At 43.1% G+C, this 27396-nt stretch overlaps 1 protein-coding gene across 2 annotated transcripts in view; it reads right to left on the reverse strand.

Moving 5' to 3' along the window:
* Positions 1-27396, reverse strand: part of FBXL20 (F-box and leucine rich repeat protein 20) — a 93820-nt gene that overhangs the window by 54443 nt on the left and 11981 nt on the right. For both annotated transcript variants that reach the window (XM_049779940.1, XM_049779947.1), the window contains exon 2: positions 4683-4744. In XM_049779940.1, the coding sequence (XP_049635897.1) occupies positions 4683-4744 (62 nt within the window). The remainder of the gene's footprint in view (positions 1-4682; positions 4745-27396) is intronic.

Consider the following 27396-nt stretch of genomic DNA (forward strand, 5'->3'; position numbering starts at 1 on the left):
TCTACTGGCACAGCTAGGACAAGTGTCTCAAGGCAGTGATGCTTTGTGGGTAGGATGTTTGCCTTGCATGTGGCCAGCTAGGGATCCCTAGCAACCAATATGGTTTTCGAGCCTTCATGGAGTAACTCCTGAGTGTAAAGCCAGGAGTAACCCCTGAGCACTGCTAGGTGTGCCCTCCAACCCCCTACCCCAAATGAGAACTGGTAGAAAGGAGGAATTAGGGCTGGAGAGATAGCATGGAGGTAAAGCGTTTGCCTTTCATGCAGGAGGTCATCGGTTCAAATCCCTGCGTCCCATATGGTCCCCCGTGCCTGCCAGGAGCAATTCTGAGCCTGGAGCCAGGAATAACCCCTGAGCACTGCGGGATATGACCTAAAAATCACCCAAAAAAAAAAAAAGAAAGGAGGAATTATACAAACTCAAGTGTCTGTATAGAGGGTAAACTGTTGTACATTTCTCATGTTCACATGTGCTACCTCCAATATAATTTCCTACTCCATCAGTGGTCAGACTGCACATATAATTTCTGGGAAATGAAATATAAATGGGGAAGACACAGCAGAGTTTCCTACCCACTGTTCTATCGCCATTCCCACCCTGATGCTTTTTTTCAGTTTTCCAGGAATGGATGCTTGAGTGTAAAAGGAGGTCAGAAACAGTGGTAACAAATAAGAAGGCAATGTCAGGATACAAAAAGTTTGACAAGTTACAGTAACTGTTATCAATATTTACCCCTATCCTAGTCTGGATTTCTCCACTATATTCTTCTGAGATGGGGGACATGCTTCCAAAGCCTAGGGGTTCCAAGTGACCACTCCGGTAATTCTTGGCCAAAATCACAGACAGCTGAAGGACAGGTACTATTCTGGTCCTGTGGTTTCAGGGATCAACAGTCATTCGCTGATGTACAGAGAAGCATCTAGCATGGTGCTAGAGAACTGAACCTGGGTCCTCTAATCCATAGACCAGGTATTTTTCTTGGTTTTTTTTTTGGGGGGGGGTCACACCTGGCAGTAGCGCTCAGAGGTTACTCCTGGCTCTACGTACAGAAATTACTCCTGGGCCTGGAGAGATAGCACAGCGGCGTTTGCCTTGCAATCAGACAATCCAGGACCCATATGGTCCCCCGTGCCTGCCAGGAGCTATTTCTGAGCAGACAGCCAGGAGTAGCCCTTGAGCACCACCAGGCTTGGCCCAAAAAACAAAAAAAAATTTTTTAAATAAAAATTACAATTTATTTTTTGTTTTTTTTGGGGGATCACATCTGGCAGTGCTCAGGGGCTACTCCTGGCTCTACAGTCAGAAATCGCTCCTGGCAGGCTCAGGGGACCAGATGGAATGCCGGGATTCTAACCACCATCCTTCTACATGCAAAGCATGCATAACCTTACCTCCATGCTATCTCTCCGACCCCTACAATTTATTTTTAAAACTTAAAATATGCCTAGGGGAAAAGATGAAAACAGGATAGAGCACATTCCTTGCATACTGGAGATAGGTTCTCTCCCTAGAACGACAAGGCCTACTGAGCACTACAACAAACAACCTGAGCACAGAAACAAGAGCAGCCCTCAAACCCAAAACAGGAAAAAAAAATTCAAGTATGGGGGCCGGAGTAATAGCATAGTGGGTAAGGTGTTTGCCTTGCACGTATCCGACCCAGGTTCGGTTCCCGGCACCCCATATGGTCCGTCAAGCCTGCCAGGAGTGATTTCTGAATGCAAAGGCAGGAGTAACCTGAGTGTCACCAGGTGTGGCCCAAACCCCCCAAAACAAAAAATATTTAGGGGGGACGGAGAGATAGCATGAAAGTAAGGCGTTTGCAACACTTAACACTGTATATGAAACTCCCAGAGCAGCAGCAATCCTTGAACACAGAACCAAGACTGTTCTTGGCTGTGGCTCGTGACCCACTCCTCAAATGTTATCAAGGGCCTGAGAAATAGTAAGAGGTAAGCCACTTGTGTACATGACAACCACTTGTCCAATACCTATGTCCAAATATAGTCTCTACCTAAACACTGCCAGGAGTGTTTACAGAGTAAGCCAAGAGTAACAAGATGTGGTCCATAAACAACAACAAAAGCAAAATCTAGATGTTTTTAACATGGCTAAAAAATTTCACTGAAAAAAAAATTCACTGAAATATTAGGAATATTCGAGGCATTAGCCTAGCTCTCCAGGACATATTTTCCAATGGCACTGGACAGTCCAGTGTATATTGCTATTATTTATATTAATTCCATAAAAAATCTACCCTAGTTTTATTTAAATTTTTTTTCCCTTAGGAGTGTAAAATGTCAAACACAGATTAACAGACTATAGACTGCTGGCAAGGATTTCAAAATCTGGTCTAGAGGACTGTTCCCTCTACCAAAGCTCTGAGCAGGGCATAGCTGCTAAGTAACACCAACCATGGTCCAAAAATGAGACCAAGTGAGAATGAGAGTGAGCAAGATAAACCTTTATTTTACAATCAATAGGACTGAAATGAGCAATAAAAGTAATTCCCCTATGGACTGGAGAGAGAGCACAGCAGTATTTGCCTTGCAAGCAGCCAATCCAGGACCTAAGGTGGTTGGTTCGAATCCCGGCGTCCCATTTCTGAGCAGACAGCCAGGAGTAACCCCTGAGCACTGCCGGGTGTGGCCCAAAAACCAAAAAAAAGTAATTTCCCTAATGCTTATTTCATGTAAGGTAATCCCAAACTCAGATGGAATGTTTGAAATTAATTTATAATGTTAATTGCCCTGGAGAGACAGACAGTACATAGAAAGTGAATATGTTGCTTGACTTGCATATAGCCAACCTTGATTTCATTCTTGGTACCCTATTTGGTTCCCCGAGCACTACCAGAAATGATCCCTGAGTGTAGAGCCAGAATAGGCTCTGAGTAATGCTGAGTATGGCCAAAATTAAAAATTATACATGTTAAAAATATGGATGGAGGGACCAGAGCAATAGTACAGTGGTAGGGTGTTTGCCTTGCACGTGGTCAACCCTGGATGGAACCCAGTTCGATTCCCAGCAACCCATACGGTCCCCCGAGCCTGCCAGGAGTTACTTCTGAGCTCAGAGCCAGGAGTAACCACTGAGCGACGCTGGGTGTGACCCAAACTCCAACCAAAAAAATGCATGGGGTACTAGAGATATATACCGTGGGTAAGATATTTGCTTTATCTAGGTTTGATCTTCTGCACCATATATGGTCTACCCATCCGCAAAAGGATAATCCTGAAACACATGGCCAAGCATAGGCTCTGAGCAATATGAGGCTCTAAGCAAGTCTCACCCTCCCCCAAAGGGCAAACTACTACTGTAATATAAGAAAAAATTGGGGCCGGAGAGATAGCATGGAGGTAGGGCATTTGCCTTGCATGCAGCAGGACAGTGGTTCAAATCCCGGCATCCCACATGGTCCCATGCCTGCCAGGAACAATTTCTGAGCCTAGAGCCAGGAGGAACCCCTGAGCGCTGCTGGGTGTGGGACCCCCAAAAAAACAAAACAAAACCAAACCAGTGTATTATGAGGCTGAAGTGATAGTACAGTAGGGTAGGGTGTTTTCTTTGCACGCAGCCAATCTAGGTTCAGTCCCCGGCATCCTATATGGTCCTACAAGCACACAACAGGAGTAATACCTGAATACAGAGCCAGGAATAACTCCTGCCCATGTTGGGATCAAATCAATATCAACTGTATGCTAGGCCACATGTTTTATGATCTGTCCTCTCAATCCAGTTTTAAACACTCTTAATTTTCTAAGTGTCTCACTCAATATGTAATATTTTGCTGAAAAAGTGTACTTTGATAGGCCTTTCAATAGAGAATAGGAAATGGAGAGAACATTAGGTTAGAATCATTGTTAAATATATCAGCACTAGGGGTCCAGAGAGATAGCATAGTTCGCCTTGCATGCAGAAAGACGGTGGCTGGAATCCTGGCATCCCATATGGTCCCCTGAGCCTGCCAGAAGCGATTTCTGAGCGTTGAGCCAGGAGTAGCCTGAGTGCTGCTGGGTGTGACCCAAAAACCTATATATATATATATACACACACACACATACACATACATATATATGCACTATAATGAAACATGTTTTCAATGTATATAGTAGAATATAAGGCAAAGTGAAAAGTAGGAAACAAAATCATATTTAATATGTTGGGCAGGAGAAAATTATTTCTAAATTAAATGTTCAAATATCTTGATTCTCATTTCTAGAATTTATATACTTTAAAATTAAAACAGTGTAGAAGTGAACATATTAAAATTAGCAAACTTAAACTTTAAAAATAGGGAGTTGAAGAGAGTAAAGGGCTACAGGTAGGCTCCTACCTTGCTGCGGTCTACCTAAGTTCGATTCCCAGCACCCCACCAGGCATGATCCCTAAGTGCAGTCAGAAGAAGGACCTGAACAATGCTGGGTGTAGCCCAAAAGTCAAAAAAAATCCTATGGTCAGAAGAGATACAATAGCTATTGCCTTGCTAGTGACCAACCTGGATTCAATACCTAGCACCACACATGATCGATCACCTGAGTACCATCAGGGGTCCCTCCTGAGCTGAAAGCCAGAAATTGCCCCATCACCTTTAGGTTTGTCACGAACAAAAATTTAAAATTAAAACAGGCAATTGTGACATACACTTAAAAATCAAACATAGAAATAGCAATCAAACTTACCGTAATAGGAGTTCTTTGGGAAGTTTTTTATTGATTACAGCTTCATCACTATTTGAGAACATCTGCAAAAATAAAATCATTGTGTCAACTGTTACTCAGAATTTACTATTTTCTTTTCAACAGTTTAGAGGCAATTTCCTCCTTTCTTTTCTCCTTCCGTCTCCCTCCCTCCCTCCCCCCCCCTCACTCTCTCTCTTTCTTTCTTTCTTTTTTGGTTTTTGAGTCATACCCAGCAGCACTCAAGGGTTACTCCTGGTTCTTCGTTCAGAAATTGCTCCTGGCAGGCTCGGGGGACCATATGGAATGCTGGGATTCAAACCACCATCCTTCTGCATGCAAGGCAAATGCCCTACACCTTCATGCTATCTCTCCAGCCCCTCAAGGTAATTTTCATGAGAGAATTGAGTAAGTAATATATAAGTCAAAGCTTTATTGTCAGGACCCTACATCCAATAAAAGTCTTTAAGACATTTAATTTGCTATATGCCTTTACAAAAATGAAAGTTAAAATAAGGGGCTGGAAATAGAGCACAAGGGTTGAGGCACTTGCCTTGTAAATAGTTAACACTGCCTGTTTTGATTTCGGGGTTTACATAGGATTCAGAGAGCAATGCCAAGTTATCAAGCAGAATCAGTAATAAACTCTGCACAGGAGGGTACAACCCAAGCTCATCCCATCCACCAAAAATAAACAGGGTTCGATCCAAGCATCCCATATTGTCCCCTGAGTGTGCCAGGAACAATTTCTGAGAGCAGAGCCAGGAATGACCCCTGAGCACCACCAGTTGTGGCCCCAAACCCAAAACACATGCATGCACGCTCGCACGCGCCTGGTGAGTTTCAGGTCTTCTCAAATGATATGGTTCTTAAGACATCATTATGAGCATTCCTTTCTGAAAACACTAGGTCAAAATGCACAATAATTTTATTTCAAAAGATGAAAACTCAAAAGTTAGTCCCAGAAAAAAAGTTATCTTGGGATCAAGGGGATATCTTAACTAGTTGATATCCATTCTTTGCTTTTTCTTTTTAGACCACAATTACATCCCACAGCTGCTGCCCCCAACTCCAAAGATCCTGGAATTCCTACTGACACCCCAGTAGGCACACACCAACTAAGAATGAAATGTAGCCTAGAAGCCACCAATGCTCCACAGAAACTCTGGATAGCTCAACTAGCAAAAAAAAAAAAAAAAAAGCATAGTAACCTTCAGACACGGACTTAAAGAGTTGATCATGAGATACAACAATTACCCAGGGGCAAGCTTGGGGGTGGTTGGGAAACTGGGGGCAATGGGTGGAGGGAAAGTTACAAGGGGGTAAAATTGGTGTTGGAACAGGGAAAGCCACAAACAACTGTATTATGAACAACTCTATAAACCACAGTGTTTAAATACATTAATTGAAGATGTACAAGGAAAAAATGAGATAAAATGCATTTGAGAGAACACATGCTTCTCCACAGTGGAAATGAGCAAGAAAACAGAAATCAAGTAAGCAAGATAACTATTAAACGAACAACAAGAACTTCAAGACAAACCTAGTTTGCAGATTTTTGAGGATCAATTTTCAAGCATAATGAATTTAAGTATCTAGCAAACAAAAAAACCCAGGAAACCAATTCAAGTGGCTTTAAAGCCATAATTTGGGTGAGAAATAACTGAAAGCTTGAACAAAGCCAATAGAAAAGAAAGATTTGCTCAATGGGGACCCATGCTGAGAAGAGTACAGTTACCAATTTCAAGAAAGGAAATGAAAAGATCTAACCTGTATTATTCCTTTTTTATTGAGGATATAGCAAATTCCAGGAGCATTTGAACAGAAAAAAACTATCCCCCTATTTCTGGTAACAGGGCTATACGGAGCAATGATTTTATTCTTCTCCTAGAAGGCTAAGTCAGAATCATTTGGCTGCTTAAAATGTACTTAGGATGATTAAACTGTATAAAGTATAATTTATTAATAATATTTATATTTTATTTACAGCATACATTTATATGACTAAGACAAACATAATTTATTTGGAATATGATTTCATTATTATTACATAATTATAGTTCTGCATAATGAAGTTGTCAGCCAGTTTTAAAAATAGGGACCAGGGCCAGAGAGATAGCACAGAAGTAGGGCATTTGCATTGCACAATGCCGACCCAGGACAGACTGGATTAGATCCCCAGCATTCCATATGGTCCCCAGAGCCTGACAGAAGCGATTTCTGAGCACAGAGTCAGGAGTAAACCCTGCGAGCTGCCAGGTATGGCCGAAAAACAACAAAAAATAGGGAGCTAAGAGAGACAGGGGTTAAGGTGTGTTTGCCTTAAACGCAGCAGGCCCCAATTCTATTTCCAGCATCACATTGTCCAAAAATTGTCAGAATTGTTCCAGGATCAGGAGTAAGCCAGGAGTTTTTCAATGGAGAGGGAGGGGAATTTGGGTTGGGGTGGGCTACAGCTGGTGGTGTTTGGGCTTACTTCTAGCTGTGCTTAGGGATCACTACTGTTGGTTCTTGGGGGACTATACAGAATGCTGGAGAGCAAACCCTAACCAATCATGAGGAAGGCAGAACCTTGCCCATTTTATCTCTATGGTTCCCAAGTATACAGTTTCTAGTATACTATCTGGTCAAATTTGTTTTTAGTTTGTTTTTGGTTCATTTTGGGGAGAGGATCTGGGGGAATTTGGGCCACACCTGAAGGTATTCAAGGGTTATTTCTGGCTGTTAGCAGGGATCTCTCCCAAGCCAGTTAATATTTTCATAATAAAAACTGCTCAGATCAGGACTAGAGAGATAATATAGTAGATAAGGCATTTATCTTGTACATAGCCCACCCAGGTTCAATCTGCAGGATCCCATATGGTCCCTACATGACCAGGAGCAATTCCTAACTAGAGCCAGGAGTAACCTCTGAGCATTGTTGGCTATGGCCCTCAAACCAAAAATAATAAAAAGACTGCTTTGTGTTTGGGGCTGGAAAGATAGTACAGTACAGCAGGTAAGGCACTTTCCTTGCAAGCACAGACCCAGTTTGATTCCCAGGACCCCATATGGTTCCCTTGAGCACAACTAGGTATGACCTAAAACAGATCAAAGATATGGCACCTGCCTTGCTGAGTGTAATTCTGTTCCTCTAAAACAGGGGTCTCAAACTCGGGGTCCGCAGGCCGCAAATGGCCCTCCGTACAACATTTTGTGGCCCTGCCCTAGAGGAATCTTTGTTTTGTTTTGTTTTAGTTGTTTGGGTCACAGCCCCCAATGTTCAAGGCTTACTACTGACTTTGCACTCAAGGATCACTCCGACTTTGCCTCCTGCGGCCCGCAAGTAAATTGAGTTGAGACCCCTGCTCCACAACATTCCTGTGTGCATGTGCGTGTGTAGAGCACTATACATCACAACAAAAGGTAGGAGACTATGCAAGCTAAATTAAGGGTGCAGCTCTAAATTTCATATTACATCTTTTTTTTTTGGGGGGGGGGGGGTCACACCCGGCAGTGCTCAGGGGTTACTCCTGGCTCTATGCTCAGAAATCGCTCCTGGCAAGCTCGGGGGGCCATATGAGATGCTGGGATTCGAACCAATGACCTTCTGTATGAAAGGCAAACGCCTTACCTCCATGCTCTCTCTCCGGCCCCTTCATATTACATCTTAGTGATTGTAATGCCATGTTTAGTTGATGCTCAACTAAACAAAAGAACCTCTAAGAAGCTTAAATGGGATTATGCCACAGTAGCATGATACAATCAAAGCAGAGAGGCTGTCAGAAAGAATTCCAAAAATGTTAATATTAATTAACTTCTTGATGAAAAAAAAAAAAGAGAGAAGAACTGAGAGAGGAATGTGGCTCAGTAGTGTAGCACAAACCTTGCATGTGTAAGTAGCCCAGTGTTTGATCACTCAACTATATCCAAAAAGGGGTGGGGAGAAATTGTTCCAAGCATAAATAAGATCCTTTGACTCCTAGCTCTCTAGAGGCAAATAAGGACACTTAAAAAGCTATTTACTTCATATTATGACATTTCTTGTTTGTTTGTTTTTTTGTTTTGTTTGGGGAGGACAACCCCAGCAGTGCTCAGGGATCACTTCATATTCAGCCAAGGACTGAATCTCGGTAAGCCAACTGGAAGGCAAGTGTCCTTTCTACTGTACTCACTTTGGGCACTGGGTAAAACATTTCTTTCTCTTTCTTCCTTTGGGAGAGGTTGGAGTGTTGGGTCTATAGGGTCACTCCTGGAAGGCTGAGGGGACCATGTGGGGTATCAGGGATCAAACCCGGCTCAGCCACATGCAAGACAATCCAGTTTCAAGACATTTCTTTCTTTTTTTGTTTTTTGTTTTTGGGTCACACCCGGCAGCGCTCAGGGGTGACTCCTGGCTCTACACTCAGAAACCACTCCTGGCAGGTTCGGGGGGACCATATGGGATGCTGAGATTTGAACCACAGTCTTTTTGCATGCAAGGCAAATGCCCTAACTCCATGCTATCTCTCTGGCCCCTTCAAGACATTTCTTAAATGTAAAGGAGAGTCTTTCAGAAAGGCGAGCATAGGGGCCAGAGAGATAGCATGGAGGTAGGGCATTGCCTTGCATGCAGAAGGAAGGTGGTTTTTCAATCCCTGCATCCCATATGGTACCCCAAGCCTGCCAAGAGTGATTTGAGTGTAGAGCCAGGAGTAACCCCTGAGCGCTGCCGGGTGTGACTCAAAAACAAAACAAAACAAAACAAAAACAAAAAAGGAAGGAAAAGCATAAGTAGTAATAAGAATGCAAAGAATAATGAATTAGGGAACCATTCCCAGGAAGCATGAAAAGGTCAAGCAAGGCACTTATCCTATTCTTGGCTTAAAAGCCCTGACATGTATCCAACTACTGTCAGAACTGATATGGACTAACCTTAGTGGGATATACATGGTCTTCAGCGAATTTTATGTCTGTGTGGTTATGATCAAGTTTTTTTTGTAAAAGAAATTTGTTATAAACACCTGTCCCTCCCTTGAATGGTGGTGATGGGGGGAAGTGAAAAAAAAAAAAAAAACCCTTAAAAACACCTTTTCAGTTTGATTAGATATATTATCTGACCAAAAGAATAGGGTGAGGGGCTGAAGAAACAGTACAGCCATTACGATACTTGCCTTGCATGTGGCCAACCCTGATTCAATCCCCACCAGCATCCCATTTTTGTCCCCAGAGTGATTCATGAGTGCAGAGCCAGGAGTGCAGAGTCACTGAGTATTTCCAAAAACAAAAAGAATACGGTGAAATTACTCTTGGTGACTATGATTTCCCGGACTAAGTCTTCAGAGACACTGTAGCTTGACTAGCCCAACACTATCATGACATAAGTAGGCCAGGTCAAGCTTATGATAAGAAACCAAGTGAAAAAAGAGAAGCAGCCGAGAGTGACATTAGCATCACTGAATTCTACACTCTCATCCCAAACTTTTAGATAATGTCATTAGTAATCTTTAGGAGAGACCAGCAGAGAAACTGCAAGGCTAACTATTTTAGGCCATGAAGTTTTGTTAGTTGTAAAATAGTGTTGTTTCTGGTATTGATATACTGCCTACCCCTGCCACTAAAGTGAAGTGCCCACAACCTTCCTACCCATCACTATGTCCATTCCAGTCCAGTGTTCCTTCCCCTCACAATCCTCCCCATTATTTATTCAGCTTTGGTTTGGATGCATAATTAAAGCTTTCATATTGGTTACCTCATGGCTGTTTGCAAGACCCATGCAAGTTCCCATGCTACTTCTGGGAGCCTATTCTTTTCCCTTCTCCCTCTTAGGTCGGTATTCTAGTATTCAAGTTCTACCATAGATACTGTCCATATTGATGGTTTCTCCATTAACCACAATTGAGCACACTTTGTATGTGTCCTGACTCTGGCTTATTTCTATCAACATGATACTCTTCAATACCCTCTAAGTTGCTGTGAACTGCATAAATAGTATCTGCATTCCACTGTATTCCATTGTATCTATATATCACAATTTCTTTACCCACTCAACTAAGGGACATTTAGGTTGCTTTCATATCCTGGCTAGTATACTAAGAGCTCCAATGAACATACAGGTGTGTGTTACCCCTCCCACAATTCCATATGCTAATACCTGGATGGTCAGACAAACCCACAGCAGGAAGGGGTCTGTGGCTGGTAATTAAGGTGTTGCCTGGGAGGGGGGGAAAGAGAGAGAAAGAGCAGATGCAGGAAGGGTCCTTAGAGGATAAAAGAAAATCTTAGCTGAGAAGCCATGTGGAGAAATGCACATGGAGGTTAGGACCCTGACATAAAGCTGACATCTCTTGAAACTTAAACTGACTGTCTATGGATCATTTCTCTGCTGTTACCCTGAAACCGACAGATTCGCTGGCTGAAAGGGGCGAAAGATGCCAGACCAAGCAGAGGGAAACCTCACTACCAAAACGAGGACTCTATGTTTTATATTTAAACAAAAGGTGTGCATCTATCTCTTTAAATTAATGTTTAGCTTTTGGGGATTAAAAACATAGAAGTGGGATAGTTGGATCAAATGGGAGCTCCGTTCCTACTTTATGGAGACATCTCCATATTGTTTGACTTCTAGACTAGCTAAAGTTCCCACCAGCAGTGAAGGAGGGGTCCACTTTCATATCCTCAACATTTGTTTTCAATCTTTTTAATTTGTGTTTTGTTTTTGGGTCACACCAGAAGTGTTCAGAACTGACTAATGAGCACTGCACTTAGGGATCATTCTTGGTGCACTCAGGGGACCATATGGAATGTTGGGGATTGAACCCAGGTCAAATGCAGGCAAGACAAGTACTGTACCCATTGGCTCTGCTTTCTGTTTTTCTCTTTTTGGTTCATACATAGTGATGCTAAGATTTTTCTCCTGGTTCTGCAGTCAGAAATTATTCGTAGGGCCGGAGAGATAACACAGCGTTAAAGGCCTTGCATGTGGAAGGACGTTCCACTCGGAATCCCATTTGGTCCCACGTGCCTGACAGGGGCAATTTCTGAGCATAGAGCCAGGAGTAACCCCTGAGTGCTGCCGGGTGTGACCCAAAAACCAAAATAAATAAATAAATTATTCGTGGTAGTGCTGAAGGTACCATATTGGGGGATGTGTCAAACCCTGGTCCACCACATGCAAGGCAAGTAGTACTGCCCGCTGTACTATCTCTCCAGCCCATTTTTAGTTATTTTTCTTAAATGTCACATTGCCTGGTATGAGATGACTGTCAACTTTTATTTGTTTCCTTGATATTAAGTGCTTTTTTATATACTTATTTGCCACCCATACCTCTTCCTGAAAGTATATTATTTTCTTCTTCTTCTTTTTTTTTTTTTTTTAATTTTGGACCATACCCAGTGGTGCTCAGGAGTTACTCCTAAGCTCTGCACTCAGAAATTGCTCCTGGCTTGGGGGACCATATGGGATGCTGGGGGGATCGAACCGTAGTCCGTACTAGGTCAGTGCATGCAAGGCAGACGACCTACTGCTTGTGCCACCTACCGCTTGTGCCACCACTCCAGCCCCTCTTTTCCCCATTTTTAAAAATGAGGTTATTGAGCATTTATGCTGCTGAGTTTGTAAGTGCTTTATAGATTTTGAATATGTTCTATATTATCTAAAGTATTAAGTGTGAATATTTGTTCCCAGTCAATTGAGTATATGTTTTTATTTCAACCTGAATTTCTTATAGTATGTAGAAACTATTCAATTTCATATAGACCATGTGCTTGTTTTCATATTTTACCAGCAGAAATAGTACCAAAGGAGAAGGGCTAAGAAGGTTTCTGAACCTGTTTGTTTCTTCCTAAATCACTCAGATAGCAAATTAGGAAAGGAACAAGAAAGGGGATACAGGGACACAGAAATAGAACTTGGAGGGAATGCATGGTATGAAGATAAAATGGTTTCCTAAAGAATGGTCCCAAAGTAACTTTTTGTAACTGAGAACTATAACTACATATTTTGGTTCAGAGTAAGGGGTCTGATACATCTTCTAGGGAACTTGAAGTGTTCACACATAAGTAATTTGAAGATTAACTTTGGTCTTTTCTAAGACAGTACAATGTTCAGACCATTCAGGTTCTGTAAGGACAACTTACACAAAGGCCAGCTAACTGGCAAAGTAGTACAGATTTTCAAAAAGAACTGTCTTCTGGGCACAAGGGGATGACTCAGCAACAAAAATTTACCCCCAAACTCAAAACACCTGCCTTGCAAACAAGAGACAGTATGTCTCCCCAAGTGTATAGGTGTTTACTCACAAACATCAAGCAGAGTCCCAGGTTCTGCTGCTTGGGCCCCAAAACCAGAACAAAGCAGTCAATTGCTGGCAAAATCCCATAGAATATATGTTTGAGTACCACAGAGACCCCCAGGGTAAGCACTAAAACCAGGATTTGCATGAGTGCCATCACTAAGAGAGTATAGCTCTTACAAGAAAAGAGGGTCTAGGTATCTGAGCACAAGCCCAATGACCAAGTGTGAACACCTCAACAAGAGGTGCCATTCCCAGTGAGAACCAGAACCTATATGTGAGAAACCAAAGCACATGTGAGGCCAGTGGCCAGAAGAGTAACAAATAAAGGTGAGGGGGAAAAAAAGGTGATGGGCCAAGAGATAACATGGAAGTAAGGCGTTTTTGCCTTGCATGCAGAAGGACAGTGGTTTGAATCCTGGCATCCCATATGGTTCCCCGAGCCTGCCAGGAGCGATTTCTGAGCATAGAGCCAGGAGTAACCCCTGAGCACTGCTGGGTGTGACCCCCCCCCAAAAAAAAAGGTGAGTGACCAAAATGATAGTAAAGCAGTTAAAACTCTTGCCTTGCATGCGGGCTGACCAGGTTCAATCCCAGCATCCCAAATGGTCCCCTGGGCATTACCAGGAGTGATTCCTGCATGCAGAGCCAGGAGTAATCCAAAAGAACTCAAGTGTAGAGCCAGGGTGTGACTCCAGACACAAAACAAAACAAAAAAAGGTGAATGGCACAACTACTCATGTAGCATCAAACAATCAAGGTGGTTGCCAGCAGACTAAAATTGGATAGACATAAGATGACCCTTTAAAATTAAACAAAATCAGGGGCCGAAGAGATAGCATGGAGGTAAGGGCATTTGCCTTCATGCAGAAGGTCATTCATTGGTTTGAATCCTGACATCCCAAATGGTCCCCCAAGCCTGCCAGGAGCGATTTCTGAGTGTGGAACCAGGAGTAACACCTGAGCGCTGCTGGGTGTGACCCCCCCAAAAAAAACCTAAAATAAAATAAAATTAAACAAAATCACACCAAAAAAAAGCAAAAAGGTAATGCAAAGAAGATACGATTGAGAAAATGCAGGGAAAGCAATAATATATATACATATATATATTTCTATTAGAAAGTTTTCTAATGTCACTATGTACTATAAATAATTCTGTGTAATGAACTTCAGTCACAATAAAAAAAAGTAAGTTTTCCAAGGGCTAAAGAGAGAACAATGCAGCCAAAATAGGTTTGATGCCTGGCATCACATATAGTCCCTTGAGCATCTCCAGGAGTAAACCCTGAGCTCAAGTGCCAGGAATAACCCCTGAACATTAGCAGGTGTGTAACCGCAAAATTAAAAGAAAAAAAAAACACAATTGTTCAGTACAAAACTAAAAGTGGGCCGAAGAGATAGTACAAACAGGTGGGTAGTTTGTCTTGCAAGCAGCTATCCTAGGTTTAACTGTAAGCACCTCATAAGATCACCTAAGTCCTGCCAGTTGTGATCCCTGAGCACTTCTGCATGTGACCCCCCCCCCAAAAAAAAGATATAGAGATTTCATGCACCTGATTCCAGATTCAATCTCTGACACTACATATAGTTCCCAAAATCAGCCAGGAATAAAAGCCCTAAGCACAGCTAAAGAAACAACGGGGGTGGGGGTGGGGGGGGTGGGGGGGGGTGGGGGGGGGAGTTTTCTTAAAGAAATCCACAAAGTTGAAGTGGAGATTTTTAAACTATTTTTTTCTATAAGTAGTATTTACTTAATTATACCATTCCCTCAATCAACACCAGATGTTTTTCCAATTGGTTGACTTTTTTGCCAGAATCTAAGAAGAAAAACATTTTTGTATGGTTAAATAAAGCTACAGCAAAATATATTTGTATTGCCTCCACCCAACATCTTGTCCCTAAGTAGAAATATAGTTACTTTCTTTTTTTTTTTTTTTTGGGCCACACCCGGTAATGCTCAGGGGTTACTCCTGGCTATGCGCTCAGAAGTTGCTCCTGGCTTGGGGGACCATATGGGACACCGGGGGATCGAACCGCGGTCCGTCCAAGGCTAGCGCAAGCAAGGCAGGTGCACCTTACCTTTAGCGCCACCGCCCGGCCCATAGTTACTTTCAGAAGAAAACCACTGCCAGTGCATTACTAACTCATGGCTAAAAATTTATCCAAAGAAAGAAATCCCTAGATAAAAACACCAAGGAAGGGATATGTTTAGAAAAGATCCATTACTTAATAGGTCAAACTTCTGCTTTGGGTTCCTTTTAACATGTGACTATTTTACTTCCAGATGATTGAAAATCCTTATTTCTGTTTATTTAACTAAAAATTTTATGAATTCATCAACTCACTGCTCTCAGCCTACAAAAAGTATAGTTTTATTGTTCTTTATTGAGTATTCTACTTACACAGCTGTAATATCTCAAGGGCTTAAAAATTCTCAGAATTTTATGTACCAGTGAGAGGAGAAAACTCATTGTGGATGTTGTTCAATCCTGGAAATGTTCCATACCCTACTGAAATGTTCTTTCAATTTATGAAGTGAAAGTAAGGACCTGAAAATTCAAAGCAGCAATATATCTGCATGTTCTCTATCCTCTTTTTCACTTACCCAACTCAACTCCATTTATATACACACAAAAACATTAAGATTTAAGGGCTAGAAATAGTATAGTGGGCAGGTACTTGCCCTGCAAACAACTAATGGGGTTTAATCCCTGGTAGCCCATAAGGTAAACTGTCAGGAGTAGCCCCCGAGTACTACTGCATATAGTCTCCAAACAACCCAACCAAACAAGAATTAAGAAATAGTTACAGCAAGAAATAATGGAGTTGACTAAGTATCAGAAACCATTTAATTAAATCTCAAGTTCCAAAATGCCACCATGATAGGGCCTGAAGTGACAGAACAGAGAGTAAGGCTTGCCTGTATGCAGCTGACCTGGGTTCAATGTCTGGACATCTTTAATGGTTCCCCAAACACTGCCAAGAATAATTCCTGAATGCAGTGTTAGAAGTAAACCCTGGGGCTGGAGGTAAGGTGTTTGCCTTCCATGCAGAAGGATGGTGGTTCGAATACTGGAATCCCACAAGGTTCCCCGAGCCTTCCAGGAATAGAGCCAGGAGTAACCCCTGAGTGCTGCTGGGTGTGATCCAAACCCCCCGCCCCCCAAAAAAGAAGTAAACTCTAAGCATTACTGGATGTGGCTCAAAACAAACCAACCAAAAAAGTCACCAGGTTGGTATACCAAGTGGAAGTGGGGTAGTTTCCTAATATACAAATTCTAGTGTAGATGTGCCAGGAATTGAAAACTGGCAGAATCTGTGGAATTTTGCAACACATATGTCAGATAGTATATTTACAATTCACTCAAACACATTCTAAATCCTCTCTGGCTATGTTAAATATTTTCAAAGCAAAATATCTTAACAGTTGTAATACTTGCTTGTAGAATTAAATGTCCTGTGTCACTCTGTTCTAGATAAAAAGAAAAAGTTCATAAAATTCCAGATATAACCACTGTTATATCTGAGAGAGGGGCCCGAGATAGTATGGCACAGATAAAGCCCTTACAGGTCCAGTTCAGTCACCTGCACTGCACACTCACCACCACCAGGGATCACTCCTGAGCAAGCAGTCAGAAATAGCCCTAGGCACTGTCAAGTGTAAACAAAAAAATAAGATGCAGAAGCAGTATATGGATTTTTTTTTGGTTTTTTGGGGCCACACCCGGCAATGCTCAGGGGTTACTCCTGGCTGTCTGCTCAGAAATAGTTCCTGGCAGGCACGGGGGACCATATGGGACACCGGGATTTGAACCAACCACCTTTGGTCCTGGATCGGCTGCTTGCAAGGCAAACACAGCTGTGCTATCTCTCCGGGTCCCAGCAGTATAGGATTTAAGGGGCTTTGTCCATCTCTGGCTGGATATTCTAGAATCACATATGGCCCTCCAATATCACCAGAAGTGAACACTAACCTAAGTCTAGTTGGATTTGGAATGAAGTTTCATTTTGGTTTTTTTGTTTTTTATTTTGGGGCCACATCCAGTATGCTAAGGTATTATTCCTGGCTGAGTTCAAGAATTACTCTTGGTGAGGTACAACGGACCATATGGCATGCTGGGAATCAAACAGGAGTAGTCCGCGTGCAAGGCTGAGAGGGCACTTGCCTTGCACACAGCAGTCCCAGGTTTGATCCCTGGCACACCATGAGTACCGAGTCTTCCAGAAGTGAGAAGTGATCTGTGAAAACAAGTCAAGAATAAATACAGCTAATAGGGAATTAGCCTTGCACTAGTCCAACTCGGGTTTGACACCCCATATGGTTCCTTGAACTTGCCAGGAGTGATTCCTGAGTTTAGAACCAAAGGTTATTAGTAACCTTTGAACATTGCTGAGCATGACCCAAAAACAGAAAAGAAAATGATTAGAACAATGCAGTGTAGATAGATATAGATATAGATAGATAGATAGATAGATAGATAGATAGATAGATAGATAGATAGATAGATAGATGATAGACAGACAGACAGACAGACAGACAGACAAGGAGCCGGAGCAATAGCACAGTGGGTAGCATGTGGCCAGCATGGCTAGCATCCTAAATGGTCCTCCAAGCCTACCAGGAGTAATTTCTGAGTATAGAGCCATGAGTAAACCCCCTAGGCACCACTGGGTGTTGTCCCAAATAAAACAAAACAAAAAGATACATGGTATTAGGTTGTTTCTAATAATAAGCATAGGGAAAGAGGATTCAAAAACAATACAGTGGGTAGGTTGCTTGCTTTACATGCCACCATGATAGGGCTGAAGTGACAGAACAGAGAGTAGGCTGCCTGTATGCAGCTGACCTGGGTTCAATGTCTGACATCTTTAATGATTCCCCAAACACTGCCAAGAATAATTCCTGAATGCAATTCCCAAATTCAATCCCTGGCACCCCATATGGACCCCAGAGTCTAAAAGGATTGAATCCTGATCTCAGAGGCAGGAATAAGCCCTGAAAACTGTCAATGTGTCAGAACAAAACAAAACAAAATCCCGGCCAAAGTGATAGCATAGTGGTAAGGCGTGTGGCCAACACAAGACGGACCTCAGTTCGAACCCCAGCACCCCATATGGTCTTCTGAGTCTGCCAGGAGCAACTTCTGAGCTCAGAGCCAGGAGTAATCCCTGAACACTGGGTGTGAACCAAAAACAAAACAAAAAAACCCACAAAAGTTTTGGGAAAGAATTTTCTTTCTTTTTTCTTTTTGGTTTTTGGGTCACACCCAGCAGCGCTCAGGGGTTACTCCTGGCTCTACGCTCTGAAGTCGCTCCTGGCAGGCTCGGGAGACCATATGGGATGCTGGGATTCGAACCACCGAACCACCGACCGACTGCATGAAAGGCAAAAGCCTTACCTCCATGCTATCTCTCCGGCCCTGGGAAAAAATTTTCTGTCATAGAACAACTTCATTTATGCATAGAGTAAAACAAAAAGATTTTAGAAAACAGCAGGTAGAGCATTTGCCTTATAGAAGGCCAACCGAAGTTCAATACCCAACATCCCATATGGTCCTCTGAGCCAATCAGGAATTAACCTCTAAACAATGCTGGGTGTGGCCTAAAAATCAAAACAAAATTAAAAAAAAACAAGCAGGATTCTCCCATATCACTGTACCCTACACACCAATTCTTCTATCAACTTCTAATACTGTCATAGTTTCTATGCTTTATCAAATTTATATATTATCTGCTGGTATCTGCCACAAAAGAAATGAATTTATAACTTCAATTCATACCTACATGTCCTCACCTTTTCTTGGGTAGAGGAAACCCACATTCAGTGATGCTCAGGGGTAGTTACCCCTGGCTTTGTGCTCAGGTATAACTCCTCGGTAGGTTCTAGGGACCACATAGGTGTGAGGGGATTGAATTCTTTGTCAGCTGTGTGCAAATGCCCTACCCTCTGTACTCTCAGGCCAACAAGCCCTTATATTTTGTTTTGTTTTGTGTCACACCTAGCAGCGCTCAGGGGTTACTGCTGGCTCTACACTCAGAAATCACTCCTGGCAGGCTCGGGAGACCATATAGGATGCCGGGATTCAAATTACAGTCCTGCATGCGAGGCAAACGCCCTACCTCCATGCTATATCTCTGGCCCCAAGCCCTTATCTTTACCCACTATTTCTTTTTTGTTTGTTTTGTTGTTGTTGTTTGGGGGGGGGGTCACACCTGGCATCACTCAGGGGTTACTCCTGGCTCTACGCTCAGAAATTGCTCCTGGCAGGCTCGGGGACCATATGGGATGCCGAGATTCAAACCACTGTCCTTCTGCATGCAAGGCAAACACCTTACCTCCATGCTATCTCTCCGACCCCTCTATCCACTATTTCATCTTTATCACAAGGTGATAAAGGAAGGGTATACTACTAGATAGTCTTTTTGTTTGCCTTTTGTTTCAGGTTTTGGGTCACATCCAGTTGTACTTTGGGAACCATGTGATGCAGGGGTCCTCAAACATTGCCAAGAATATTTATCCAGTCCACCATGTAATAAATAGTTGTCCTACTTAGCAGCTGATGCATCTGGGCCCACAGTACGCATGTGTGGGGTGTGCACCACAATTTCCGACTCCCCTCCTTCTCTCTATTGACTCCCCTCAGTCCCGGGCAGGGTCCTCAAAAGAAAATTCATTGGGCCACTATTGTTCAGTTTTGTTTTGTTTTATTAAACTATAGTGTGGCTCTCCAATGGTCTGAGAGACAGTGAACTGGTCCCCTGCTTAAAAAGTTTGAGGACCCCTAATGTAAAGCCTTGTGGAAGTGCTTGCCTTGAATGCAGCCAAACCAGGTTCAATCCTTGGCATCACATGATTCCCGGAACACCCATCAGAGTAATTCCTGAGTACAGAACTAGAAGTAACCTCAAAAACAAGTCAAAAATGTATCTCATTAATTATTATTTGTCTACTTCCTATATATTTTTCATTTTTTTCCATGCTGCAACATCTGTAACATGTCTGTCAGTATTTTCCAAGAGCTAAAAAACAGACAATTCCCTCCTAGAGTTAGCACTTTCCTAGAAAAATTTTAATTTCTTTTCCCTTCACAGCTGGGCTCTCTAAGGGCTCTTTATTTTTTATTTATTTATGGTTTTGTTTTATTTTATTGGTTTTTTGTTTTAAATTTTTTATTATTTTTATTTTTTTGGAGCACACTAGTGGTGCTCAGGGGTGCTCAGGGTTATTGCTGGTTCTGTCCTCAGGAATTAATCCTGGCTGTTTCAGGGCACCTCATGGGATGCTGGGGATCAAACCCATGATGGCTAAGTGCAAGGCCAAAATCCTACCCACTGTACTATCACTCTGGTATTTGTTCCATGGACTTTTTTTTGGGGGGGGGCCACATCCGGTGATGCTCAGAGGTTACTCCTGGCTATGCACTCAGAAATCGCTCCTGGCTTGGGGGACCATATGGTACGCTAGGGGAATTGAACCACAGTCCGTCCAAGGTTAACACTTGCAAGGCTGACACCTTACTACTAGTGCCACCATTCCAGCCTCTCCCTGGGCTTTTTTGTTTGTTTGCTTTTTGAGTCACACCCAGCAGTGCTCAGTGATTACTCCTGGCTCTATATTCAGAAATCGCCCCTGGCAGGCATGGGGTGGGAGGACCATATGGGACGCTGGGATTCGAACCACAGTTCTTCTGCATGGAAGACAAACGCACTATCTCCATGCTATCTCAACGGCCCCCCTCCATGGGGTCATTGTTTCTAGACCTGAAAGTTCCTCCCTTATAGCTATGATCACCAGCTAGTAATTTATAGTGGGGGGAAAAACTCAATTGCAAATTTAAAATATTGGGAGTCATTTGTCTTAAAAAAAAAAAAAAAATACCCGGGGCCGGGAAGGTGGCGCTAGAGGTAAGGTGTCTGCCTTACAAGCGCTAGCCAAGGAACGGACCGAGGTTCGATCCCCGGCGTCCCATATGATCCCCCCAAGCCAGGGGCGATTTCTGAGCACATAGCCAGGAGTAACCCCTGAGCGTCAAACGGGTGTGGCCCAAAAACCAAAAAAAAAAACAAAAAAAAAAACCCTTCAGACATGCATTTGACAATTTGTGAATAAAATTATGAATTGGAAAGCTTTTCCTCTGAAGACAATGATGAGACATTTCCATCATCCTATGTTACTGTTATGATTTGTAATATTCTAATTAGGCTCTTTTTTATTTTTATTTTATTTACTTTTTTTGTGTGTGGTTTTTGGGTCACACCCGGTAGTGCTCAGGGGTTATTCCTGGCTCCAGGCTCAGAAATTGCTCCTGGCAGGCACTGGGGACTGTATGAGACGGCAGGATTCGAACCGATGACCTCCTGCATGAAAGGCAAATGCCTTACCTCCATGCTATCTCTCCGGCCCCTTATTTTTATTTTTAAGCCACACTCAGCAGTGCTCAGGAGTTATTCCAGGCTATGAGCTCAAGAATTACTTATGGTGGGCTCGAGGAACCATATGGATGCTGAAGACAGAAGCCAGATCAGCCACATACAAGGCAAATACTATCTCTCTAGCCCCTTCAAGTTATTCTTTATGGGAACTTCTACTATAATCTGAATAGCTTTTACATAAATATTATGATTAAGCATTTGTCCTTTTGGTTTTTATACCCTCCCATGAGTTTCTCTGAGTCTCTGATGGAAAGCAATAGATATTCCTTACTTCAGGTTTTCATGAAGTACCATATCTAAACACATTCATAAGGCCGGAGAAGTGGTGCAGGGCATAAGGCATATACCTTACCGCACTAGCGAGGGGCAATTTCAGAGCATATAGCCAGGAGTAACCCCTGAGTGTCAGTGGGTGTTGTTCAAAAACCCAAACCCACCCCCAAAAAAAAACATCAGATTCTCTGAATTTGTATTTTTATATTGGGGTCACATAATATAGGGGTTACTCTTGGCTCTGCACTCAAGAATCAGTCCTGGGAGCCAGAGCGGTGGCACAAGTGGTAGGACACTTGTCTTGCACGCGCTAACAGAACAGACCGCAGTTCAAACCCACCTTCTCATAATTCTGAAAGACCTTACAGCTGACACCACACCCTTCAAACGCTGCAATATCAGACACAGAGCTTGGAATTCCTGTTCCACATGGCCACATACACAGCCACGAGACAACTCGAAACTTTGCAAAACTGTCATTCCAGTAGGATCACAAATTTAAGTATCAACATGGATCAAGCTACCTAATATTCAGAAGCAAAACTAGAAGAAAAAACAGAAAGATCAACTAGCAACAAAGAACTTAGTAAACCTGACAGTAACTTATTTCATTATGAGATAAGTTAATTTTCACGTATTTTTTGTTGACTTAAAAAATAACTTACTTGGGGGCCGGGAAGGTGGCGCTAGAGGTAAGGTGTCTACCTTGCAAGCGCTAGCGTAGGACGGACAGCAGTTAGATCCCCCGGTGTCCCATATGGTCCCCCCAAGCCAGGGGCGATTTCTGAGCGCATAGCCAGGAGTAACCCCTGAGTGTCAAACGGGTGTGGCCCAAAAACCAAAAAAAATAAATAAATAAATAACTTACTTGAGGCCGGAGCGGTGGCGCAGTAGTACAATGTTTGCCTGCAATCGGCTGACCCAGGATGGACCGCGATTCAATCCCTGGCATCCCATAGGTTCCCCGAGTCAGAAGCAATTTCTAAGCGCATAGCCAGGAGTATCCCCTGAGCATCACCGGGTGTGACCCCAAAAAAGACAAAACAAAACAAAAGACTTACTTATCACTTACCTGTAAAATGTATTATTTGAGGCCAGAGTCTTAGAAAGTGAGTAGGGTGTTTGCCTTACATGCAGCCAAACTCGATTTGATCCATAGTATCCCAAATGGCTCCCCAGCAGTCAGGAGTGATTCCTGAGTAGAGCCAGGATTAATCACTGGGTGTGGCCCAAAAGTAAAACATATTATTTTGTGCCTGCCAAAGGCCAAGCCTGGGAATGGATGAAAATTTGGGGACAGGGGCCGGGCGGTGGCGCTGGAGCTAAGGTGCCTGCCTTGCCTGCGCACGGACCGCGGTTCGATCCCCCCCGGCGTCCCATATGGTCCCCCAAGAAGCCAGGAGCAACTTCTGAGCGCATAGCCAGGAGTAACCCCTGAGCGTCACAGGGTGTGGCCCAAAAACAACAACAAAAAAAAAAAAAAAAAAAAAAGAAAATTTGGGGACAATAGTGGAGGAATTTTACACTGATGATAGGATTAGTGTTGAAACAGTAGCAGAAACAAATAATATGAGCAAGTATGTAAAATATGGTCTTAAAAATAAGTAATTTATAAATTAAAAAATAGAAATGGTTCTAACTGATAATATATACAATAATGTATTCCTATAAAGATAAATGGTCAGAGGCCAGAGAGATAGCATGGAGGTAAAGTGTTTACCTTGCACGCAAAGGTCAGTTGTTCAAATCCCGGCATCCCATATGGTCACCTGAGCCTGCCAGAAGTAACCTGGGTGATGCCAGGTGTAACCCAAAACCAAAAAAAAAAAAAAAAAAAAGATAAATAGTCAAAAATTAAATATAAACATGCTCAGTATCACTAGACTTTAATTAAAGAAATAAAATGCAAGATCACAATGAACCCACCTTATAGCCACAAGGATGCTATAATTTTATCTTTAAATTTTTTAGCTTTTTTTTGTGGGGGGGGCACAGCCGGTGACGTTCAGGGGTTACTCCTCGCTATACACTCAGATATCATTCCTGGCTTGGGGGACCGTAGGGATTCCGGGTATCGAACCCTGGTCCATTCTGAGTCAGCCATGTGCAAGGCAAATATGCCCTACCACTGTGCTATCTCTCATTAATGTGTTATCTCTTATTAATTTTAAAGAAAAGAAACAATTGTCAAGGAAATTGATAAAGAGCAGGAAATAGTAGAATAGATCAGGTACTTGTGTTACATCTGGCCAACCTGGCTTTGATTCCTAGACCCCAAATGGTCCCTGGAGCTCTGCCAGGAATGATCCCTGAGAGCATAGCAGAAGTAAGCCCTGAACATAGCCAGGCATAGCAAAATATTAATAAGGTAAATTTTAACCACTGGACATTGCTGGTGGGAAAGTAAAATGGAGCAGCTGCTGAAGAGAGTTTGGCAGTTCCTCAGAAAGTTGAAAATAGAATCACCACATGACCCAACAATTCCACTCCCAAGAACATACCCAGAAGAATTGAAAACAAAAAAAAAAAATTTTTTTTTTTGGTTTTGGGTCACACCCGGCAGTACTCAGGGGTTCCTCCTGGCTCTATGCTCAGAAATCGCCCCTCACAGGCACAGGGGACCATATGGGATGCCGGGATTCGACCACCATCCTTCAGCATGAAAGGCAAACGCCTTACCTCCAATGCTATCTCTTCAGCCCCTGAAAACAGGTTTAAAATACGTATTTGTCCATGCGAATATTCACAGCAAGACTATTCACAAGTGGTTGAAACAATACATTAAAATAAGCAAAACATGAGGACTGGAGAGATAGCATGGAGGTAAGGCGTTTGCCTTTCATGCAGAAGGTCATTAGTTCGAATCCCGGCATCCCATACGGTCCCCCGAGCCTGCCAGGAGCGATTTCTGAGCATGGAGTCAGGAGTAACGCCTGAGCACTGCCGGGTGTGACGCAAAAACCAAAAAATAAATAAATAAGTATTAATAATAATAAGCAAAACATGGTGCTATCCACACAACAGTTTAGTCATAAAAATATGTTGATATAGGGCTCAAGTGGGTAAGGTGCTTGCTTCTACTAGACCAGTGGTCGGCAACCTTTTTTTAAACTGAGCCAAATCTCGCCAAAACCACAATTGAAATTTATTTTGAGAGCCACACAGGGCGTGCACTGACAGAGGCTAGGAGCAGAGTCCTGACTCCTGGAGCAGCTGCCAGGCACACAGAAGAGCCAAACTGAAAGTGTAAAAAGCCACATGTGGTTTGCAAGCTGCAGGTTGCCGACTACTGTACTAGACTAACCCAGATTCAATCCTTGGCACCACATATGGCCTCTTCACTGCCAGGTATGGCCCAAACCCCCCCCCCCCCCCACACACACACACAAAAGCACTGACACATGCTACAATGCAGATGTCCTTGAAAAATCCTACACCAACCTAAAAAAAAAAAAGGTGAGTCCGGTTCACATTAAAGTCCAGAAAGATGGGGCGATGAGGTGGTGCTAGAGGTAAGGCGTCTGCCTTGCCAGCACTAGCCAAGGAAGGACCGTGGTTCGATCCCCGGCCTCCCATATGGTCCCCCCAAGCCAGGGGCAATTTCTGAACGCTTAACCAGGAGTAACCCCTGAGCATCAAACGGGTGTGATCCGAAAAAAACAAACAAAGTCCAGAAAGAAAATAGATTAAATGCCTACTTAGAAAAATGAGGTGGTGAGGTAGAGGACACTCAAAGACTCATAACTAAAGCCAGGAGTAAATCCTGAGCACTCATGGGTGTGACCTCACCCACCCCAGATATATATATATATAATGGAAAAAGAAATATAATTCTAGGGAGCAAAGGGAGAGAGAGTACAATGCTTAGGCCACTTGACTTGCATAAGGCCTACCAAAATTAGAAGCCAAACAACTCATATGGTCCTTTAATCCCCTACAGGAGGAGCCCTGAGCAGCACTGGGTGTGACTTCCAAATAAAAGCAAACAAAAAAGATAAAATTTGTGAAAGACAGTACAGAGATTAAAATGCCTGCTTTGCATGCAGCTGACTTGGATTAGATCTCCAGCACTGCATATGGTCTTCTGACCATCACTGAGTGATTCCTTTACACAGAACTGAGAGTAAGCCCTGAGCACCACCACCAACTCCCCCACACCACACACACACACACACACACACACACACAGCACAGAACTGAGAGTAAGCCCTGAGCACAGCTGAGTGTGGCCAATACCCCCATGGATACTATAAACATAAAAAGGACTTTAATATATTATATGACTCCTTAAAAAAAAATTTTCTGGGCCGGGCGGTGGCGCTAAAGGTAAGGTGCCTACCTTGCCTGCGCTAGCCTCGGACGGACCGCGGTTCGATCCCCCGGCGTCCCATATGGTCCCCCAAGCCAGGAGCGACTTCTGAGCGCATAGCCAGGAGTAACCCCTGAGCATTACCGGGTGTGGCCCAAAAAAAAAACCAAAAAAAAAAAAAAAAAAAATTTTCTTTTGAGGCCATATGCAGAGGTGCTCAGGGCTGACTCCTGGCTCTGTACTGTACTCAGGGATCAATCCTGGCTAGGTCAGGGGCCGTTTGGAATGCCAAAGAATGAACCAGGGTTGACCATGTGCAACAAAAGTGCCCTATCACTCCAGACCCTCAAATACTATTTTTGCTGCTGTTGTTGTTGGATTTTCATACTAAAGAAGCTTAGTTGGGACTGGAATGAGAGTACAGCAGGTAGAATATCAGGTAAGGGTGCTTGCCTTGGGCCCGGAGAGATAGCACAGTGGCGTTTGCCTTGCAAGCAGCCGATACAGGACCAAAGGTGGTTGGTTCAAATCCCGGTGTCCCATATGGTCCCCCCGTGCCTGCCAGGAGCTATTTCTGAGCAGAGAGCCAGGAGTAACCCCTGAGCACTGCCGGGTGTGACCCAAAAACTAAAAAAAAAAAAAAGGGTGCTTGCCTTGCACATGGATGAACCAAGCTCAATCCCTGGCTTCCCACATGATTCCCCAAACCCTACCAGGAATGATTCCTGAGCACTGCCAGATAAGGTCCAAAACAACGCCCCCAAACACACATACAAAAGAAAAAAATGTGATAGTCAATATAAAATAGCCCGGAGATAACATACCTAATATACTTGTATATGTGCACACATGCATACAAATATGAATATGTAGACATCTTTATTTCATTGTCTAGAACTGAAATTATTATGACCATAACATTTAATAACCAGTTTCAATATTAAAATATAGAAGATCTAGTTCAAAAATTAAAGTGACTTGAAAGATAATACTACCTCGGGCCCGGAGAGATAGCACAGCGGCGTTTGCCTTGCAAGCAGCCGATCCAGGACCAAAGGTGGTTGGTTCGAATCCCGGTGTCCAATATGGTCCCCCGTGCCTGCCAGGAGCTATTTCTGAGCAGACAGCCAGGAATAACCCCTGAGCACTGCCGGGTGTGGCCCAAAAACCAAAAAAAAAAAAAAAAAAGAAAGAAAGAAAGATAATACTACCTAATTGCTGGGTTATACCTTATTTCACCCAAAACAAAGATCATCCTTGGTTCTTTGTATGTTTGTTTACAACTTGGATTTACCCCCAAAGAGATACTATCTTGTAAACCTGGGTGGGTTTATTGCCCCACCCAGGGGTGATCCCTGTACTCAAAAAAAAATGTAGATTTGGAGGCAGGAGGAACTCCATACTAGGTAGAATACTACCAGACAACATGTGTTTCACCCTCAGCAAGGTC

This window comes from Suncus etruscus, chromosome 1 (assembly GCF_024139225.1).
Source record: "Suncus etruscus isolate mSunEtr1 chromosome 1, mSunEtr1.pri.cur, whole genome shotgun sequence".
NCBI lineage: Eukaryota > Metazoa > Chordata > Mammalia > Eulipotyphla > Soricidae > Suncus > Suncus etruscus.